Source organism: Anser brachyrhynchus, assembly GCF_964034855.1.
Source record: "Anser brachyrhynchus genome assembly, chromosome: 16".
In the NCBI taxonomy this organism is placed as follows: Eukaryota; Metazoa; Chordata; class Aves; order Anseriformes; family Anatidae; genus Anser; species Anser brachyrhynchus.
Genome location: NC_137734.1, coordinates 10,398,280 through 10,415,033, shown reverse-complemented (window position 1 = coordinate 10,415,033; position 16,754 = coordinate 10,398,280). Strand labels below are relative to the sequence as shown.

Here is a 16,754-nt window from a genome sequence, read left to right as displayed (position 1 = left end):
TGCGATCCCTTTCGAATTGAAGTAATCCTATAGTTTACCAGGGTAAAAGATCCCTACACAGCCTATGGCCTGGCAGACAACCCGGGCTGTCCGTGCACCCCTGCCAGCTGTTTGCAGCGCTTTTAGGTTTCATTGACTTTATACCCGATGTTCCTTCTACACATGGAACAGCCCCAGAATTGATCCAGCCGGTGGAGAAATAGGCTGAGGAGGAGAACAGCCAAAATCAACAAAGGTTACAAAGCAAGTTTTGCTTTTTTTTTTTTTTTTAATTTATCTTTTTGCAAAGGTGGATTTCATCAGCACGCCATGCCTGCTGGAAGTGACCTCCAGTCACTGCTGGGACGCTTGGGATCGGCCCTCACTAGCTCCGGGGCGGGGGGCTGATGAAATTAAGGCAAACAACTGCAAAACTAGTCAGGGTTTGAAGAGCTGCAGGCATCAGGAGGGGGTGGAGGGATGGTCTAAACCTGTGTGCTTGGAGGATGGGTAAGATTTGAGAGATTCTAGTTTCTGGAGTCAGAAACAAGTTAGTGCAAAATGCTTTTTCTCCACAGGAGTGTGCAGAGTGACCGAATAGCCTGGACTGGCCCTGATGTCCTCAGTCTCCTAAGGAAACAAGTGCCAGAGGAGAAAATGGACACAAAACAATCACTGGGAGCTTGCTGGCAGCACCTGCAGCCCATGGACGCCACGACACTCATCTACGTAATGCTCCTGTCCTGTTTACTGCCACAGAAATAAAAAACTGCAGGAGATAGCAAGGTATGGACATATCTGAACTTTCTACGTGCAAGTTTTGTTGCGTGGGGTGGCAGCAAAGGGAGGGAATTACTTATCTCACCAGTCCCAAAACCGCACGGCCAGGACACCACCAACCGCCTGGCTCACAGCTAACAAACAGCATGGCAAACTGCTAATTCCCCTTTGAGTATTTGACCTATGTCTCCAAGAGAGAATAACATTATTATTTGTCCCTTTACAATCCTGCAGGACCCAGTGCCATTGGCCTCTTCTGCCATAAAGAAATTAAAATATATTATGACCATAAACTACATCATTTGAGGAAATGAACCATTTCTAGTAAACGTATCATGGAATGCCAAAGCCATGAACTTTTCTAAATCAATCATCAGCTGATAAAGAGTGCAGGTATTTGCTGGGAGCAGCTCCCAGCTCGTGGCTCCCCAAGCAGCTCCCAGCACAGCACTGGTGTGGGGAGCCCGTCCCGTGGCGTGGTGGCTGGGGACACGCAGGGGGCATGAATTATGCTGGAGCAGCCTCTGCAAGCACAAGACCTGCTTGCAGGAAATTGCTCATGCAAGAGGGACCCCCAGGATTTCCCCATGAGCACCCCGACTCCAGGAAACCTCCTCGCTGCCTCTCCCCTCGCCCTGCTCCTCTGCACCACGGTCCCTGTGGGTGCTGGGGCAAGGGAGCAGCGCACAGAGCCAGCTCTCTTCCCGCTAAGAGAACCTTTGGGAACACGTAGGGGTACCTGGTGTTTCCTGGAGCAGGTGGTATCTGCTGCCATGCATCTTCCAGGGGTGCCCGGCTCTGCAGGCAGAGCTAGGGGAGTCTTGCCCTCGCACGGGGCCGCGCACCCGGCGAGCCCCCAGTGGGATGCGGGGTGAGAGCCATGCCCGAGCGGGCGCTGGGGGAGCTGGCTGCCGTGTGGCAGCAGGGCTCGGCTAATCCCTTAATGCTGGTCACAATGAGATTTGATGGGGAGCAGGAGTTTGTGCTGCAGAGCTGCAGGTTTTAAAGGGTTCTGGCCACTGCCTGGAGGGGAATTATAAGGTGGCTCTGGGTCTGTGCCCTGCTGTTGGTGCCCAGAGCGATGCTCGGTGCTTTCTGAGCCACCTTTCTGAGGTGCCCTCGCCCTGGTCTCTGGCCTGCTGCTGCGTTTCTGCAGGGCAGGGGGCCCGATTGCACGTGCAGCTTTGGAGGCTGCACCGCAAAATGTGCCTGGGCACGTTTAACAACAGGAGCAGGTCAGGCTCTGTGGGGAGAGGCTGGGAGCTTTCGCTTTAAAGTGTTTCTATATAAATACCCATAACACGATATCCTTGAGAAACAACCTTTGTTTCACCTCCCAGCTGTGCATGGGCAATCGATGTCAGGCAGCTGCCATTACAAGAGGAGGAGAAGGGAGGTGCGAAGGCACAGCAGGTTAGCAGGCAGGGAGCCGTGTGCGTGGTGCTCCCCACCTTTGGGCAGCCTTTAGCTTTTTGTCTTGCAAAGCCCCGGGCAGCAGCTCCGATGATTCAAATGGCCCTGGTGTCAGCGCCGTGGGAGCTCTGCTGCCCTGTGTCAGAGCCCTCCTCTCCTAAAGAAACTGGGACCTGGAAGGCTCTCAGGGCTGAGGTTTCTTAACAGACCGTGCGTATTGGTTAACCCAGCTCCTCTTGAAGGGCAGTTGAGGAGTCTCCATGTCCCCGGCAGCCTGAGCTTTTGGCTAGCATGGTCCCTGGGCGTGCCTTACACCGTGGCCAAGCCGAGTTGAGCCCACCGGGAAGAACAGGGATTTTCCAAGTACCAGAAGAGAACCCTCTCTGCCATTGCAGCACTGAATTTTCTACTTTTTTTTTCTGGAGATATTGCTGCTGCAACACTCGTGTTGACTCGATGGCCCAGGTCCAGCAGGGAGCACGGAAGCTGCTGAGCGCTGAGATTATTCCCCACTGCGAGGAGTGTGCTGGCGCTGTGTGGCCCTGCTTAGCCTGGAGGAGTAAAATTAGGTGAGGGATTAGAGTAGCACTTCACTGAGTTTTCACATGCTCGGAGCAATGAGAATTCAATGCTGAAACGGAGAACGAGGTGACTTTGCAATGCATCCGTGTGCTGTGTGGCAGCCACCCTGATCAGGGCCAGGAGCAAGCATGGCCTTGGTCAGCCCCCACACCTCGAGGAGCTGTCGGCATGGCCAAGCCCATCTGAAACACAAACTTTCCTGCACTTTCCTTCCTCCTCAGAGAGCTTTCCTCCTGCCGAGCCTGCCCCTCCTCTTGCTGTGCAGAGGAGGAGAGCTCGTTTCTGCTCTCCCAGAGATGCCAGACCCCTCGCTGCCCTCTCAAAGGCACAATTCTAATGGGGAAAATCGTGACTACACTGTCCCTGCCCCACCTCTGCAAGCCTCTGCTCCCACCCTGGGCTTCATCAGAATTAATTTTGATAGCACAGCTGCCAGGGGCTTCCAGAAGGCTCCTGGTGAGCCACGGGTGGGGAATGACGTTTCAGTTCAAACAGAAGATGCTGTTCGGAGGGGAAGGCAAGTTTCAGTTTGGCTTTGAGGTTTCAAGAAGTGCGATGGATGTGAGATGCGGGGCCTGGGGGGACAGCCTGAGTCCCTCCGAGGAAGCCGGGGAGGGGACCCCAGCCCAGCAGGTCCGTACCCATGCCCCATGCTGGCTGGTGATGGGCACAGATGCCCAGCGCGTCTGTGCGGGGCTGGGAGCAGCGTCGTGCTGCCTGGAGGGCAGGGCCGGCTCTGAACTGCGCGTAACCCCGTGACACCTCCCTTCACCCGTCTGTTTCCACACCGGTGTGTTAACTCCTGTAGCAGGGAAACACACCCAGTACACAGAGATTTCTCCCAGACGGTGGCAGTCACCAGGCACACACCCAGGGATGGAGCTGCGGGCAGCACCCGCCTCTGCCTCCACCAGGATGTCCCCGTGGGGACCAAGCCACCACCATTTACTCCTTGACCTCAGCCCTCCAAGGCAGGGGGAGCAGACAGGGTTGTGGATCTAAAGCCCTGCTGCTTGCCCCCCTCCCCTCCTGCCTCCCTACCCCACCCTGACTTCCTGGTGCTGCCTTTGCCCTGCCAGTGCCGGTCCCTTTGGGGACCCACAGCACCGGGCAGGGGAGATTTTCCGTGGGGCACTTGGTTTTTTTATGCCTTCTGCTGTCCCCTGCTGTTGCCCTATCCATTAACCCGACCCTGTCCAGCCTCGCAGCCTGTGGCTGAATTTCCTTGGGGTGACCACCAATGTGCTGGGGCTGCCACGTCTCACCAGGGCAGTGGGGTGGGCCCTGGTTCCCCTACAGAGAGGGCAGGGCAGGGCGCGGGACTTGTGCATCCTCTGGAAATGTGAAGCGGGCTGGTGTGGTGGAAGGAGGAGCAGAAGCTTCTCACGTGGAGTCAAGGCTGCAGGGACCGTGCTGCAAAATTTGGAGCATTTCGTCAGAGCGGAGAGGGTGAGAGGTGACCGAGCGCGGCGGTGGGAGCTGAGCTCTGCCGGCTCCGCTGAAGGCGCTGGGCCATAAATGCAGCATGGTGGCTGTCATTTATGTGTCGGCAAACATGTTGAGTGGGCTCGACTATTGATTCTTACCATATAAAAAGAGTGTCGTGCCACTTGTTCAGGTTTGCGCAGGTTTTACAGCTCTTGTTCTGAGAAGTGCCCGTGTATTTGGTTTCGCTCCTTCCTCCAGGTCTATCTGTTGACATTGGCGCTCTTAAGCAGAGCGCAGAGCCACGCCAGGAAGCTGAGTGTACAGCTCTCCCTGCTTTTCCCCCTTTCCCAGGGGCTATCACCTATAAAATCTTGCACACACCCATGGCCAGGACGGCCAGGACAGCTTTCCCACGCGGAGGCAGGTGCAAGACACCCGCTGGTCCCTCGCTGGTGGGCTCGGGTGCCCAGGCTCAGTGGCAGGAGCTGAGCCTGGCTGAGTTTTGGGGTACGTGGGCAAAGCAGCAAGGAAGGTGCTGCCGGGGGCTTGTGTCCTGGCAGCCTGGGGTGGGATGAGCAAGGTGAGGGGGGAGCCCTCGTAGGGCTGCGATGAAAACCAGCGTGCAAAAGCAGCTTGGATGTCTGGAGAAGGTGTCGGAGCCCCCAGCGCATTGTCATGGAGGAGGCAGCCCACATGGTGGCCCATTTGTCACCGTCCCCACTTCCACTCCTCTTTCCCTCGGGAGATGCCAGCGCCCGCCGAGCCCCCGGGGACACCTCCGCGTGGGGGCCTTGGAGGGCTGAGCCCACGCTGATGGTCCCCATCCGCCCCTCGGCGCTGGGGCTCCTGGTCCCACGGGATGCAGCCAGAGTCCCTCTAGTGGCTGCAGCATTTTGGGATAGCGATCCGGTCCGGCCACGCAGACACGCGGCTTTTTGAGCCGGGGTCTGCTCCTCGGCTGCTGGTGCCTTTCCTTAGCTGCAGCTCTGCGTGAAGCTGCTTCGCGTGGAGCTTTGGCACGTTGTCTCGAGCACGTTATTTTTTTGAGGCTTGCATTTCCTGAAGGGATTTGCTAAGTGATTTCTGTTGATGCTCAGGCCGAAGCTTGGACATGAGTTATTTTGGGGAGTAATTGCTTCTGGGACCTGGCTTAGCTCAGGGACGCCGGTGGAAATTTGGTGCCTGTGCCCAGCGCCAGTGAGCAGAGCTGTCAGGTCCGGGTTCGCGATACAGCCACTGCCTCGAAATACGCCTTCCATGAAAATTCTGCAACATTTGCTGTTTCCACAAACATTTCTGCCAGGAAATTTGTTTGCTCGAATATTTGAGGAAAGCAAACAGAGAAGGAGCCTGAACACAAACAGTCAGGGATGTTTTTTTTGCAGTGTTTGCCACGCTCTAACTCCGACACTTCCAGACGCTCGCCCTGCTCTGCCCCGTGAACTACCCTGTCTGCCGCCGCTGGCCCTGCTCCTGCTGCAAGTATTGCTGTGTTTACAGGAAATATTTACAGGAAACGGGCTTTTCTGGCTGCAGGATCACTATCCCTCAACACCCCTTTGCGCTCACTTCTCAGTTCTGGGCGACCCATCCCTCTGGAGAGCGGGCCTCCACCTGCCTCGGGGGGCTCAAAGTGAGTCTGAGGCTCCCCTGCCAGAGCTGGGTCTCACTGCCCGGTGACAGCAGCACTGCTGTTCTCGCTCCCCTTTATAAAAACACCGATGTGTTTCCGATAGCAGCCAGGGGCTGCCCCGGAGCAGTGGAAGTCGCACATCTCGGTGTGATCAGAGCATCCCCGGCTCTGCTGAGCCCAGCCACAAAGAAACTCCACCAACTCCAGCACTCAGGATCCGTCCCAGGCAGCTAAATGTTTGGCCCTTTTGTTTCCCGTCTAAATACCGGTGCTTATTCCTGGGTGTAGGCAGATCCTACTCAGCTGTTTCTTGCCCCTGTAGGTGCTGCCCCACGGGCCCTGGCGTTACGGCCCCTGTGAGCAGCTGGTGGGGACGGTGGGAGTGGGGACGGGAAGGGGACCACGGAAAGCACGTGGCTGTGGTGGTGTCCCAACACTGCCTGTCCTTGACAGCCCTTGTGCAATGGACAAGGAAGAGACAGAAGTGTTAAATAGTAGCTGACGTGAGTATTCCAGGGGAAAAAAGCTCAGTAGGGGTCATATAGAATGGAAGCCTATAAAAATTAAATCAATTTTACAATGAAAAGTGCAAATATTTAGAAATTCTGCCTACTTTCATGTTCTTCAGCTGAAACTATTCACCACATCTGACCAAAATGCCGTAGCAGCTCTGACCTCTCACATTTTTCAGCTAATTTCCAAAGCTGCTTTACTGAGCTCACCCCGATTATGCGCTGCTGCCTGCTGAAAGCACCCAGCCAAGGCATCCCTGGCACTGAGAGCCTCTCCTGAAGTAGGAAGGAGCAGTGCTGGCTGTGCTGGGGTCAGGGACATTTGCCCTGATTGCACTGGTCTCACTGGGAGGGGAAAAGCAGAGACAGGCTCCTCTTCTCGCTCCCGGAAGGCAGGAGGCCCTGGGCCCCTTCCTGGGCATCCCCCTCTCCATCCCACGTCCTCTCACAAACATTTGCCATGTCTTAGCACCAGCGTGCCCGGAGTGGCAGGCTCTGCTGGGGGGGCAGTTTCCATCCTACAGCCCTGAGCAGGTGCTGGAGCGGAGGCTGAACGTCCCCCCCAGCCCCGTGACCTCTCTCCCTTCTCGCTGAGTGTCCGTGCAGGGTACTGGGGACCAGACACCTTCACCGCGGCTCCTGCGGGGCATCCTCCAGCTCCTTTACACAGAGCACAGGTCCTGTGTTTTTGTGGGAACCCAGGAGGTGCTCTGGGGCTGGGGCGGATGGGGAGGATTAATGTAAACGCGCTGGGGATGCCCCACTCTGGGCTCCTGCTCTTTATCCCTGACTTCAAATGGATGCTGAAAATCCTGAGATGGACGGAGGGGTGAAAATACCAGAAGCCAGCCTGTCAATCACAGAAAACCCTGCAAGTAAGCTCACGGCACAGCTGGGGCTCAGCACTGCCACGGCCCCAGGCAGCGCCCGCGTTTCCTCACGAGGGAACAATCTCCCCGGTGGCTCTGGGGTGGGTTTGGCCGCCCCGCTGCCACCCGCCCCGCAGCGTGTCCCAGTCCCTGCGCCCATCCTGCGGCAGTGCCAGCCCAGCCAAACGCACTGCAGGCTCCTGGGGAGGCGAGAGGCTGCGGGGTCTCCGTCTCCTCCGGCCATTCCTCCGCCTCTGTTTGGATAACTTTTTCACCCATTTTGTTTAGGAGGACTCCCCTCCTTCTGCCAACAGTCTGACTTTTCTCTCATTTCAGCCCGGGAGGCCCTTCTTTCTCTTTTATTATTATTATTTTTTTTCTCTTCCCCCTCGCGAGGCCCCAGGCTCAGCAGCCTGGCCCCAGGACAGACTTGCGAGCCACGGGTGTCTGCGCTGCCTTTGTTTGTGCACCAAGCCAGATGGGGAGAGCGGCGCAGGTGGGATGTGGAGCAATTCTTCCCAAGTCGGCCTGCCTGCTGACCCTCAGCCAGTCCCCGGGGAGAATTACCGGCGGAGCTATTCGCCTGCCTTCCCCTAAGGTCACCGATGTGCCAGGGCTGGCAAACGGCTGCTCGCTTAGAGCCAGATGCAAGCGGACGTCACAACTTAATTGTAAGTGAATAAACAGCTCGTCCAGCTCCTTGAATATCGTCTGTCCTGCAAGGGCTGATGCTCGCTGCAGAAACATGGACGGCTTTGTGCCCCAGGGCAGAGGAGGGCACAGGCACCCTGGGTTTGGGACACCCGGACCCAGCCACCTTGCACCGCCCTGGCTCCCCCTGTGCTGTCACACGCCATGGATCTGACATCCACGTCACTTGTGCCTCCCCTTCTGCCCAAGTGAGCATCAGCACCCTGGCCACTGTGCTGGCCAGTGGCAGTGACCGTGCCGAGGGGCAGAGCCTCCGGATCGCCCACAGGCATCAAGGCTTGGTTTACTCAGAGCCCTCATCACGCGTCTCCCCGCACACGGTCAAAGCAGCACCAGCTGGGGACACAGTCACAAGCTGCACCGACCAGACCAAAAGCTGAGCGTTATTTTGAGCTTGCCTTAATGCGAGAGCCCCCAGCTCCTACACACCTAGGACCTACAAATAATGAAAACAGACGAAACCTGAGAGTTTTCTAACTGTCACATTTCTCCTGCTCCCCTGTAGCTCTCTGCTCCATGCCCAGCCCGGGGATGCTGTTGCACATCCTAGACAGTCCCTACACGTTTCCATTGCGAGGGGCCGTGCTGATGTGCAATGTGTCACCGCGGACCTGTGCGCGGGAGCATTTGGAGCCAAAGAGCAAAGCAGGCTGGAGAGTCCTGAAGTACATGGGGCAAGGAAACACGGGCCCCCACGGCAAGGACTCCCAGCACGGGGCTGGCTTAGGGCTGGTGGTGGCAGGGACGTCCCCTGCTGTCCCTTTGGAGACGCAAGGTGTGTGGCTGAGCACCCTCAGGGGTCTGCGGGCCTGGAGTCGTTGCCAAAATGTGGCCGTGAACAAAGCATGGGCAGGTGGCCTGGGAGCCCAGCAAACCTCCCGGGGCTGGCTGCAGCTCACACGGCGGCTGGGGCGTGGGCTGGTGGGGCTGCGACTTCGGGGCGAGTGTGGCAAAGGAGAAGAGGAGCAGGACACCAAAAACAGAGCGAGGAGAGGCAGGGTGGTGTGATGGAGAGCCAGGGGGTGTGACAGAGAGCCTTGTGACTGTGAGACCTCGTCTGCTGCATCCCCGCTCTGCGCCCTGGCCATACCCAGGGCTCTGGAGGCCCCAGATCCCACAGGACCACACCAGCCCTGGCCCCTTGCCTCCGGGGGAAGCTGCAGCTCGTCTGAACCCAGAGGGTAACAGCAGGATGACGACAGCCTGGGCAGGGGGGACCTGTCCCCCAGCGCCCACGTGCCTTTGTTGGCCGTTGGCACCCGGCCCAGCGAACGAGAGCAGCAGCCTGGGGCTGCCCTGGGCCGGTACCGGGGCAGGACGTGGTGCCTGGTGCCCCGCACCACGGGGCCTGGGCGCTGAACTCCCCGCTGGGAGCCCCGCTCAGCATCGCCCCGGCCTGGCCCCTTCCCTCGGCTGGCAGGGCCGCTCGGGCAGCCGGGGCACGCCGCAAACCACACGCAGCCTTGGCGTTCGGGCTGGCTTTGTGTCCCGAGGCGGCACGTCGGGGGGCTTCAAGGCTGCTTCGACTTGCAGCTGGGAACCCGCTCCCTATGCAGGGCGCGGCGGCCCCTCGGCGAACGGGTCGGCCCCGCTCTGCTCCCTCCAGCACCTTCCTTCTTCTTCCAGCCGAGCGGAGCGAACAAGAACGCTTTATCTATACCTCTAGTATGCACGGATAAAATCGGGGACCCTTTCCGGCCTTCGCACGTGGCGGAGCCCGCGGGGGCAGCGCGGCAGGGCCGGGTGCCGCTGCCCTGTCCCAGCCCCGCTCCCCGCGGGCGGCGGGGCCGCGGTACTCACCGTACGGAGCCTCCATCTTAGCGCTTAGCTGGGTGCTTACATTGACCATGTCTCGCCGGCTACCGCTATGGGGACTTGGGGCGAAACGCGGAGGAAGTGTAGGACTAAAAAAATAAAAAATAAAAAAAAAAATAAATGGAAATGTCTTTCTAAGGAACTAGGTGAAGGCAGGAGGGAGCGTGGAGAGGCAGGGCGAGGAAACCTGCCTCTCCTGTTATCTTATTGATTCGCTTAATCAGGGCTAATGTGGGTGGAGATGTTAAATAGTAACCAAGCTCTTATGGAAACCAATCTGCAAGGTGCTGTTGCTGTAGCTATAGTAACTGCTGCCAAGCTAGAAACTCAAACACGGCTTTTACTGGACTCTTTTGGGGCTCCCGCTGCCAGCCGGTGTCAAGGCCGGGGCGGCGGAGGCCGGGGCTCCCCCCGGCTGCGGGGAGGTCGGCACCGCAGCGCCGCGGGCACCGCAGGGCTCCCGGCATCGCCCGGCCGCGGTGGGGGAACAAAGGCGAGCAAAGGTGCAGCCACGTGGCATCGGCCGGGGGACAGCAGAGCGGGGCTGGGGCAGAGCAGAGCCCGGCCAAGGGGTGAAACCCCCCGGCTGTGGTTCGGGGTTCGTCCCCTCGGTGCCAAACCGGAGGGGTTGTTGGGGATGGGGAGGCAGCGGCGGGATGCAGGGTGGTGCCCAGAGCACGGGGCTGGTGCGCGGCGTTTGCAGCTCACTCCCCATCTCCCTCTGCTCCCCGAATCCCGCACCCCCTGTTTCTGGCAGTCTCCTTGCAGGATGCTTTGTCTGCGCTCACTGAGCAGCGGGGAGAGCTGGCTGCCTTCCTGGGGTTCGTGGGGACCTGCGATGGCCTGGAGTGACCCGTGGACATCCGTGCTCCACCCAGGAGGACGTCTGGGACCTCGCAGGCACAAGGTGTGTGGATGCGGTCCCCACACTTGGGCAGGGCCCTGCAGGGAGGTTTGGGGGGGTTTCCATTTGGGGGGCGCTGCTTGGTCTCTCCACTTTCCTCCTGAGAGGCACGCGGCAGGGAAGGAAGGGGCGTCTTGCCGGTGTGCCCACACCTGAGGCAACACCAACCCATCTCTGCCAGGTTCTGGGGGACTGGTCCTTGCCCCCCCCCCCGCTCCTCCCAGTAGCCCAGGCTGGGACTGAGCCCCCTGTCACCCCCAGGCTGGGCTAAAGCCCTTTGCAGCAGTGGGGGAAAGGCAGGTTTGGAAGAAATCCGAGCTGCTGGCAGATGGGGAGAGCTGGGGGCACCTGGGGGGGCCCTGCCTGCCCCAGCTCTCACCAGCCCCAGCATCGCAGGCAGGGCACGGTCCTGAGCCAAAACCTCGGGGATTTTTGGCAGCTGTGTCCCCGCTGTGCCCGGTGTCCCAGCAGTGCTGGCTTCTCCCACACGATGGAGCAAAGTGCCCGGGCATCTCCCACAGCCGTGGCCAAGCCGAGAGCTCCTGCACCCTTTTGCGGTTTGGGGTAACCCCAAAACACAGAGCAAACTCGCACAACTCCATGTTAGGAGGGGGCAGAAGGCTGTGAGTAAGGACAGACACGAGCACTCGGGTCTCCAGACCGCTTTATTGGGGTGCTCAGAGCCGGGGGCCGTGGCTGGGGGGCCCCACAGAGCGATGCACACAGGGCTCCAGTCGCTCACCCCAAAGGGACGGTCTGGCCGGTCACTGCATGGACCCTTCCCAGTGCCGGGGTGGCAGGGAGAGCCCCCAGCCCTGCGCAGCAGGGCCATGACATCCAATCCCACTCCCCCAAGTGCCCCAGGCCACCACCAGCTGTCCCCAGCGCCCCCCAGGCATGAAACAGCCGGAGAAGGCAGTGCCCCCAGGGGGTGTCCAAAAAGGGTGGGAGCACTGGGGCTGAAATCGGTTTGATAGCCTGCCTAATGCCTAACACAGCACAGGGAGGAGGGTCGGAGGGCCAAAAGCAGTGTGGTGTCATAAATAATCCTCTTTTCCCCCGTCCCCAGAGGGTGGTGGAGCCGTGGAGCGCTGCCGCAGCCCTAAAACCAGCTCACTTGGTTGGATTTGAGTCCCGTGAAGCACATGTTGTTGGAGCAGACCCCGCCGTAGGTGGGCGGGCAGGCTGAGCATGGCCTCCCCACCTTGTAGGGCGCCTCCCCGATCCAGTTGCCCCTGGGAAGAGAGGAGAGCAGCATCACCCCTGCGTGGCACCCAGCGCAGCTTGGCGCGGCCGGCTCCCCGCGCGCACTTACTTGATGGCGTAGTTGCAGACGAGGAGGACGGCGCGGCGCCACGTGCTGCCCCAAACCCGCACGTTGCTGCAGGCGTGGATGGCGCAGCCCAGCCTGTTGGAGGACGCCCACACCATCTGTGCCAGGACAGAAAGCGGGTGGTCAGCCCCCATCAGCTCCAGCTGCCGGGCAGGGACCGAGCCCTGACGGCCCGAATTCCCTGGGGGAGATGCCGTGCCCACCCTGGCACCGCTCGGCCACCCGAGGGTGGCTTCTGAATGTCCCTTTTCTGTGCCCACCTGGTGCCAGGATGCGCTGCCTTGGTGAGCTGAGTTAAACGAGCAGCGGGGTCTGGGTCGTGTCTGATTTACCCAAATAAACCACCAAAGCTCACCCTGAAGCACTGCCGGCGGAGGCTGCAGGGAGGTGAAACTCCTCCCATGGGGACCACAACCAGAAGGCTCCTCCTAAAGCCGCCGAGGGCTGAATTTCTCCCTTAAAAAATGTGTTTTGCCCGTTTGCAGCCCAGACAGCCCCCGAGACACCCCCGGGGAACCACACCAGGACGGAGGCAGCGCCGCGCTCCCAGACAGCCGCGCAAACATCGGAGGGGCTCAGCCCCGAGGCGGGGAGGCAGAGGGAGGTTTGGAGGTTTTCCACCTCGTGCTGGCAAAGCCACGGCCGGAGGTGCCGCGGGATGAAGGGGCTGCATTCACGGGGCCGGGCAGCGCCACGGAGCTGCTCTGCCACGGAGATGATTCACGATCGGCTGGTGCGGGAAGGGGCTGGTTGGTTTTTTTCTGCTCTTCACAGCCTTTGAGGTGTTAGGGGGGGTAATAAGGAGAAAGTGAGGGCAAAGCAGGGAAAAAAGCTCCTGGAGCAAGCTTTGTGATTCGAACCAGACAGAAGCCGGGATCTCATCCCAGAGGAGGAGGATGCAGAAATGCGCGTGCAGGGACCGCTGTGAGCGCCTGCAGGGGCTCCATCGCCCCCAGCAGAAATCCAGACCCCCCCCCATTCTGTGCGAGCTGGGGGCTCGGGGGGGCTCTCACCTGGGTGTAGTGGCTGCAGACGGAGCCGCTGCACTTGGAGGGGCAGCGGGGGTTGCACTCGCGGGGGTGCGGGAAGGAGTAGTGCTGCTGCTCGCGGTGCCACGACCGCACCATGTCCACCACGGAGCGGTACCTGCAAAGGGGAGCCTGCGGTGTGGACGGGACGCCCCGCTGCAGGAACCATTGCTCCCCAGGCCAGAAGCAGTGGCTCGGAAGATCCGGCCCCCACCAGAGCTCCGAGCGTTGGGAGCCAGCTCCCGGGGGCTCCCTGCGGGGCCCTTACCTGCCCGAGTGGATGGAGAGGTTCTGCCCCACGTACTTCATCAGCTGGGGGGGGCCGTGGTCCCACACGCACTGCACAGCCCACGCCTCCGCCGCCCTGGCCAGCCGCTCGTCCCACACCTGGAGAGGGGGAAAAGAAAGGGCAGGTGGGGATGTGGGCTGCTGGGGGCAGGCAGGTGGGGAAACCTGCTCCTTGTGTTCGCAGAGGGGGATCTGAAACCCCCAGCTGCTCCTAAAACTTGGCCTGCACATTGGTCTGGGAAAGAGCTGCGGGAAGAGGGACACACCGCTCTGGGGACGAGCCTCAGCCATGCCCAGGAGAGGGATTTTGGAAGGCAGGGATTTAGGCCAAGCACGAAGCAGCACAGGATGCCCCGGGCACACCTGACCTGCTGTGTGCTGAGCCTGCTGCTCCCCCAGCGGCATCCAGGGACCTCCCGGCTGCTCCCACCTCCACCCCAGCTCTGCTCTCCCATCCGAGAGCCTTTAGGAACCAGCTCGGGAGCAGCGCACAGCACCACCTGCTCCCAGGTGGGATGGAGACACCCGAGGCGCATCCCCCTCCACAGGTGTGGGAGCTTCCTGCTCCAGAAGGTACCAGAAAGGCCCTCCCTGGTCAGTGCTAGAGGAAGGGTGGGCACATCGGGGTGCTCCATGCTGTGAGGAGCTGGTCCAGCCCTGACCAGGTGGCTGAGGGCACTGAAGTGGGGCCAGCAGCTTTATTCCCTCCCGCAGCATCCCTGTGGGGCACCTGCAGACACGAGCGGGGTTGGGCAGCCTCCCTGCAGTGTGGGGACTGTGGGGGAACCCAGCCTGCAGCAGGGGGAATGGCCCCAGGGGCAGGGAAATCAGGGACCCACATCTGCTCTGGCATGGGATGCGCTGGGTCGCATCCTGCACCCGCTCTGCCTCTCCTGGGGGAAAGCTCTGGGTGTGTGGGGGTCCGTCCTGCACCAGGGGTGCGAAACATCCCCGGGACGAGCCCTGAGCCACAGATCCCCAGCAGCCCCCTGCCCCGTGGCACGAGCGATGCGCACTCACCATGTACTCCATGTTGGCGGCCGGGGGGGACACCTGCGCCCGCACCTGGTTGTGGTAGTCCAGGATGGCGCTCATGTCGCGGGGCGCCAGGTACCGGCGGCGGCGGCTGCGGGGCACCCCGGTGCCAGGAGCCGGCCCCGGCCCCGCGCTGCTGGGAGGGGACAGGAGCTCGGTGGCGTTGGGCAGCGCGAAGGAGCCGGACTCGTGCGCCAGCCAGCAGAGCATGCCGGTGAAGCAGAGGTGCAAGCGCAGCCGCGGCATCACAGCCCTGCCAGCTGGAACGCGGAGCAGAGCCCGAGTCAGGCTGCAAGAGAAAACACCGCCCGCACCGCTGCGCGCTGCCGTGCGAGCCCCCTCTCCCCAGACAAGGTGGAAATGGGTTTTCTTTTGTCCTTTCCGAAATCAGTTTTGGGTTACCCCGCCGATCGCCCGCTGTTCCTGCGCGCTCGTCCCAGTAACTTCACCAGGAGCAGCAGGGAGACGTCTTGCTTTTCTTGGTGTTTCTTTTAAGAAAAAAGCAGTACAGACTCTGCCCCAGTTTTTTCAGTTATCCCACCTACCTGCCAGACAGGGCTAATTAGGAGCATGCAGAGCTACTCGCCCCGTCACTTCACAGGCGCTTGGCACGTAGAGAAAATCCCGCGACCAAACAGAAATCTCACACAGGTAAAGAAACACCCGGCAACGTTTAAAAGGATCGGTGAGGGATCCTAACGAGTCCTTATCTTGGGGAGGGAGGGGAAAAAAAATAAACCACCGCAAAACCAGAATTAAAAAAAAAAAAAAAGGACAAGGCTGGAACCTCCTCGTCCCTCAGCCGCTGCACCTCCTGCACCCCCCCACGTACCTTGAGGACCGAGCCACGAGCAGCCGAGCACGGGGCTGACCGCTGCGAGCAACCTGCTCGGGGCACGTGTGCGAGGGATTTAACCCAGCCGAGGCGGGCAGCCCGCGGCAGCGTGACGCAGAAGCTGCATCTTAGCTCTTCCCCCCGGGGAACGTGCTGAGGTTTGGGAAGAGCTCTGCCCGGCGGTTTATAGCCGGCTCCCCGTGCACGCCTCTTGCACACGCAGCCGCTGCCAGCAGGCAGGGAAGCTGCTCTTCGGCTGCTGGGTGTTTGTTTGTTGTTTTCTTGTGAGATACCCACAGGGAGAGAGCCCCAGGGATGCGTGCCCCTGCTTGTGTCTGGCTGGGGGGCTGTGACCAGGAAAGCAGGCTGGGCGCAGGGGGCTTTGTCCCAGCAAGGCAATGGGGGGGAAGCGGGGGGACCCCAGGGTGCTGTGAGCTGGTGGCAGAGATGTCCCTTCCTTGGGGGACACAGTCACTGGGGCGCACGTGTCCCCGGGCCAGCAGCAGTCCTGCACGGGTCATCCAGCAGCAGCAGGTGTGTTTTCGTGCAGCATCCCGAGCGGTCGGGGTTCCCAGGGGGTGGCTGAGTGGTCGCAGGGCACCAAAACGCAAGTCGTGCGGGCTGGGGGGGCTGCTTCAATGCCTGTCCCCGCTCCTCGCCCTGCGTGGCAGCCACCCTGCGGCTTGCTGCAGCCACTGCCCCGGCACAGAGCTGGGACCAGAGCATAAAGGGGGAGCAGGTGCTCAGGCGGGGAGAAAAGGATGAGGGAAGGATGCTGCTGAGGCCACAGTCTGGCGGCTGTGGTGCTCGTCCACACAGCACCAAGCCCCTGCCATGGGGGTGCTCCGAGCCTCCCTAAATGGATGCACACTGCCCGTCCTGTGCACAGAGCCCAAAGTTTTGTGGCAGAGACAACAAGCGGAGAAGCCTGGCGCTGGCTGAGCACCCCCAGCAAACCCACGCTGCAACACAAGGGAAACGGGGATGTGGGGAGCAGCAGGCGTGTGCATGGGGTGGGAACAGCGTGCAGGGATGGAGCCAGTGTGCGGTGCCAGCGCAGCCTCCCCCTGCTCTGGGGCTCTGCTGAAACATGCCCCAGGTATATTTTTGCCAGTGCTTGAGTTTTCCTGGAATCTGCTCTCCTGTAAAGTAATTTGAGGTGCTGCGGGCCCCGGGGGCGGTGGGAGGTGTGTGCTGAAGGGATGTTCCTGTCTGCGCCCCGTGGAGCTGATCTGCACATCCATCCTTCCCAGGGCACTGGGGCTGGTTTGCGGGGGGGAGGGTGGGTGTTCAGTGATTTATTGTTTCACAAAAGACAGAGCCCTGTGTAGCAAATGCTCACCCAGTGCCATGAACTGCAGAGCTGTGCATTTGAGGAAATAGCTTTTATTTCCCCAATTTGTCGTGCCTTGCTCTGTTGGAGAGGTGAACCTGCCATGGTCCTGCTGCCACGCAGGAGCCGAGCCGCAAGCAGCCCCCCGCGGGGACGGGCAGGGGGCTTGCCTTGGGTGCAGAGGGAAAGCGCTGCCTGATCAGCACTCTGCGAGACAATCCGAATTCCAGGAACTGGAGGGGTTTGTGTCCCTGCCAGGGGTAATATCCTGCAGCC

General features: G+C 60.5%; 2 protein-coding genes and 1 long non-coding RNA gene across 19 annotated transcripts in view; 1 reads left to right on the top strand and 2 right to left on the bottom strand.

The window, feature by feature from the left end:
* Nucleotides 1-9,881, bottom strand: part of HNF4A (hepatocyte nuclear factor 4 alpha) — a 35,786-nt gene extending 25,905 nt beyond the window's left edge. Inside the window, exon 1 of the mRNA XM_080557657.1 lies at nucleotides 9,708-9,881. Coding sequence (XP_080413783.1) covers nucleotides 9,708-9,756 — 49 coding nt within the window. The 5' untranslated portion in view covers nucleotides 9,757-9,881. The remainder of the gene's footprint in view (nucleotides 1-9,707) is intronic.
* LOC308178690 overlaps nucleotides 1-12,320 on the top strand; it is a 44,607-nt gene extending 32,287 nt beyond the window's left edge. For 4 of the 12 annotated variants that reach the window (XR_013939897.1, XR_013939898.1, XR_013939899.1 and 1 more), the window contains 4 exons: nucleotides 558-765; nucleotides 5,568-7,867; nucleotides 10,491-10,629; nucleotides 11,696-12,320. This is a non-coding gene — a long non-coding RNA (uncharacterized lncRNA). Of the gene's footprint in view, nucleotides 1-2; nucleotides 236-309; nucleotides 490-557; nucleotides 766-5,567; nucleotides 7,868-10,067; nucleotides 10,226-10,490; nucleotides 10,630-11,695 lie in introns of those variants that run through there. The other 8 variants (XR_013939900.1, XR_013939901.1, XR_013939902.1 and 5 more) reach the window with 8 other exon arrangements.
* Nucleotides 11,274-16,075, bottom strand: R3HDML (R3H domain containing like). 6 transcript variants are annotated; one of them, XM_080557678.1, is made up of 6 exons: nucleotides 15,143-16,075; nucleotides 14,296-14,570; nucleotides 13,256-13,374; nucleotides 12,973-13,105; nucleotides 11,942-12,057; nucleotides 11,274-11,861 (listed from the first exon to the last, which is right to left on the bottom strand). In XM_080557678.1, the coding sequence occupies exons 2-6, from the start codon at nucleotides 14,554-14,556 to the stop codon at nucleotides 11,729-11,731; spliced, it is 762 nt and encodes a 253-aa protein (XP_080413804.1). In that variant the 5' UTR covers nucleotides 14,557-14,570; nucleotides 15,143-16,075; the 3' UTR covers nucleotides 11,274-11,728. The 6 variants fall into 6 exon arrangements, with proteins under 6 accessions (XP_080413804.1, XP_080413801.1, XP_080413799.1 ...); XM_080557675.1 differs by having other exon boundaries at nucleotides 14,296-14,599; nucleotides 15,143-16,074; XM_080557673.1 differs by having other exon boundaries at nucleotides 14,296-15,020; nucleotides 15,143-16,072.
* Nucleotides 16,076-16,754: the final 679 nt, after the last annotated feature.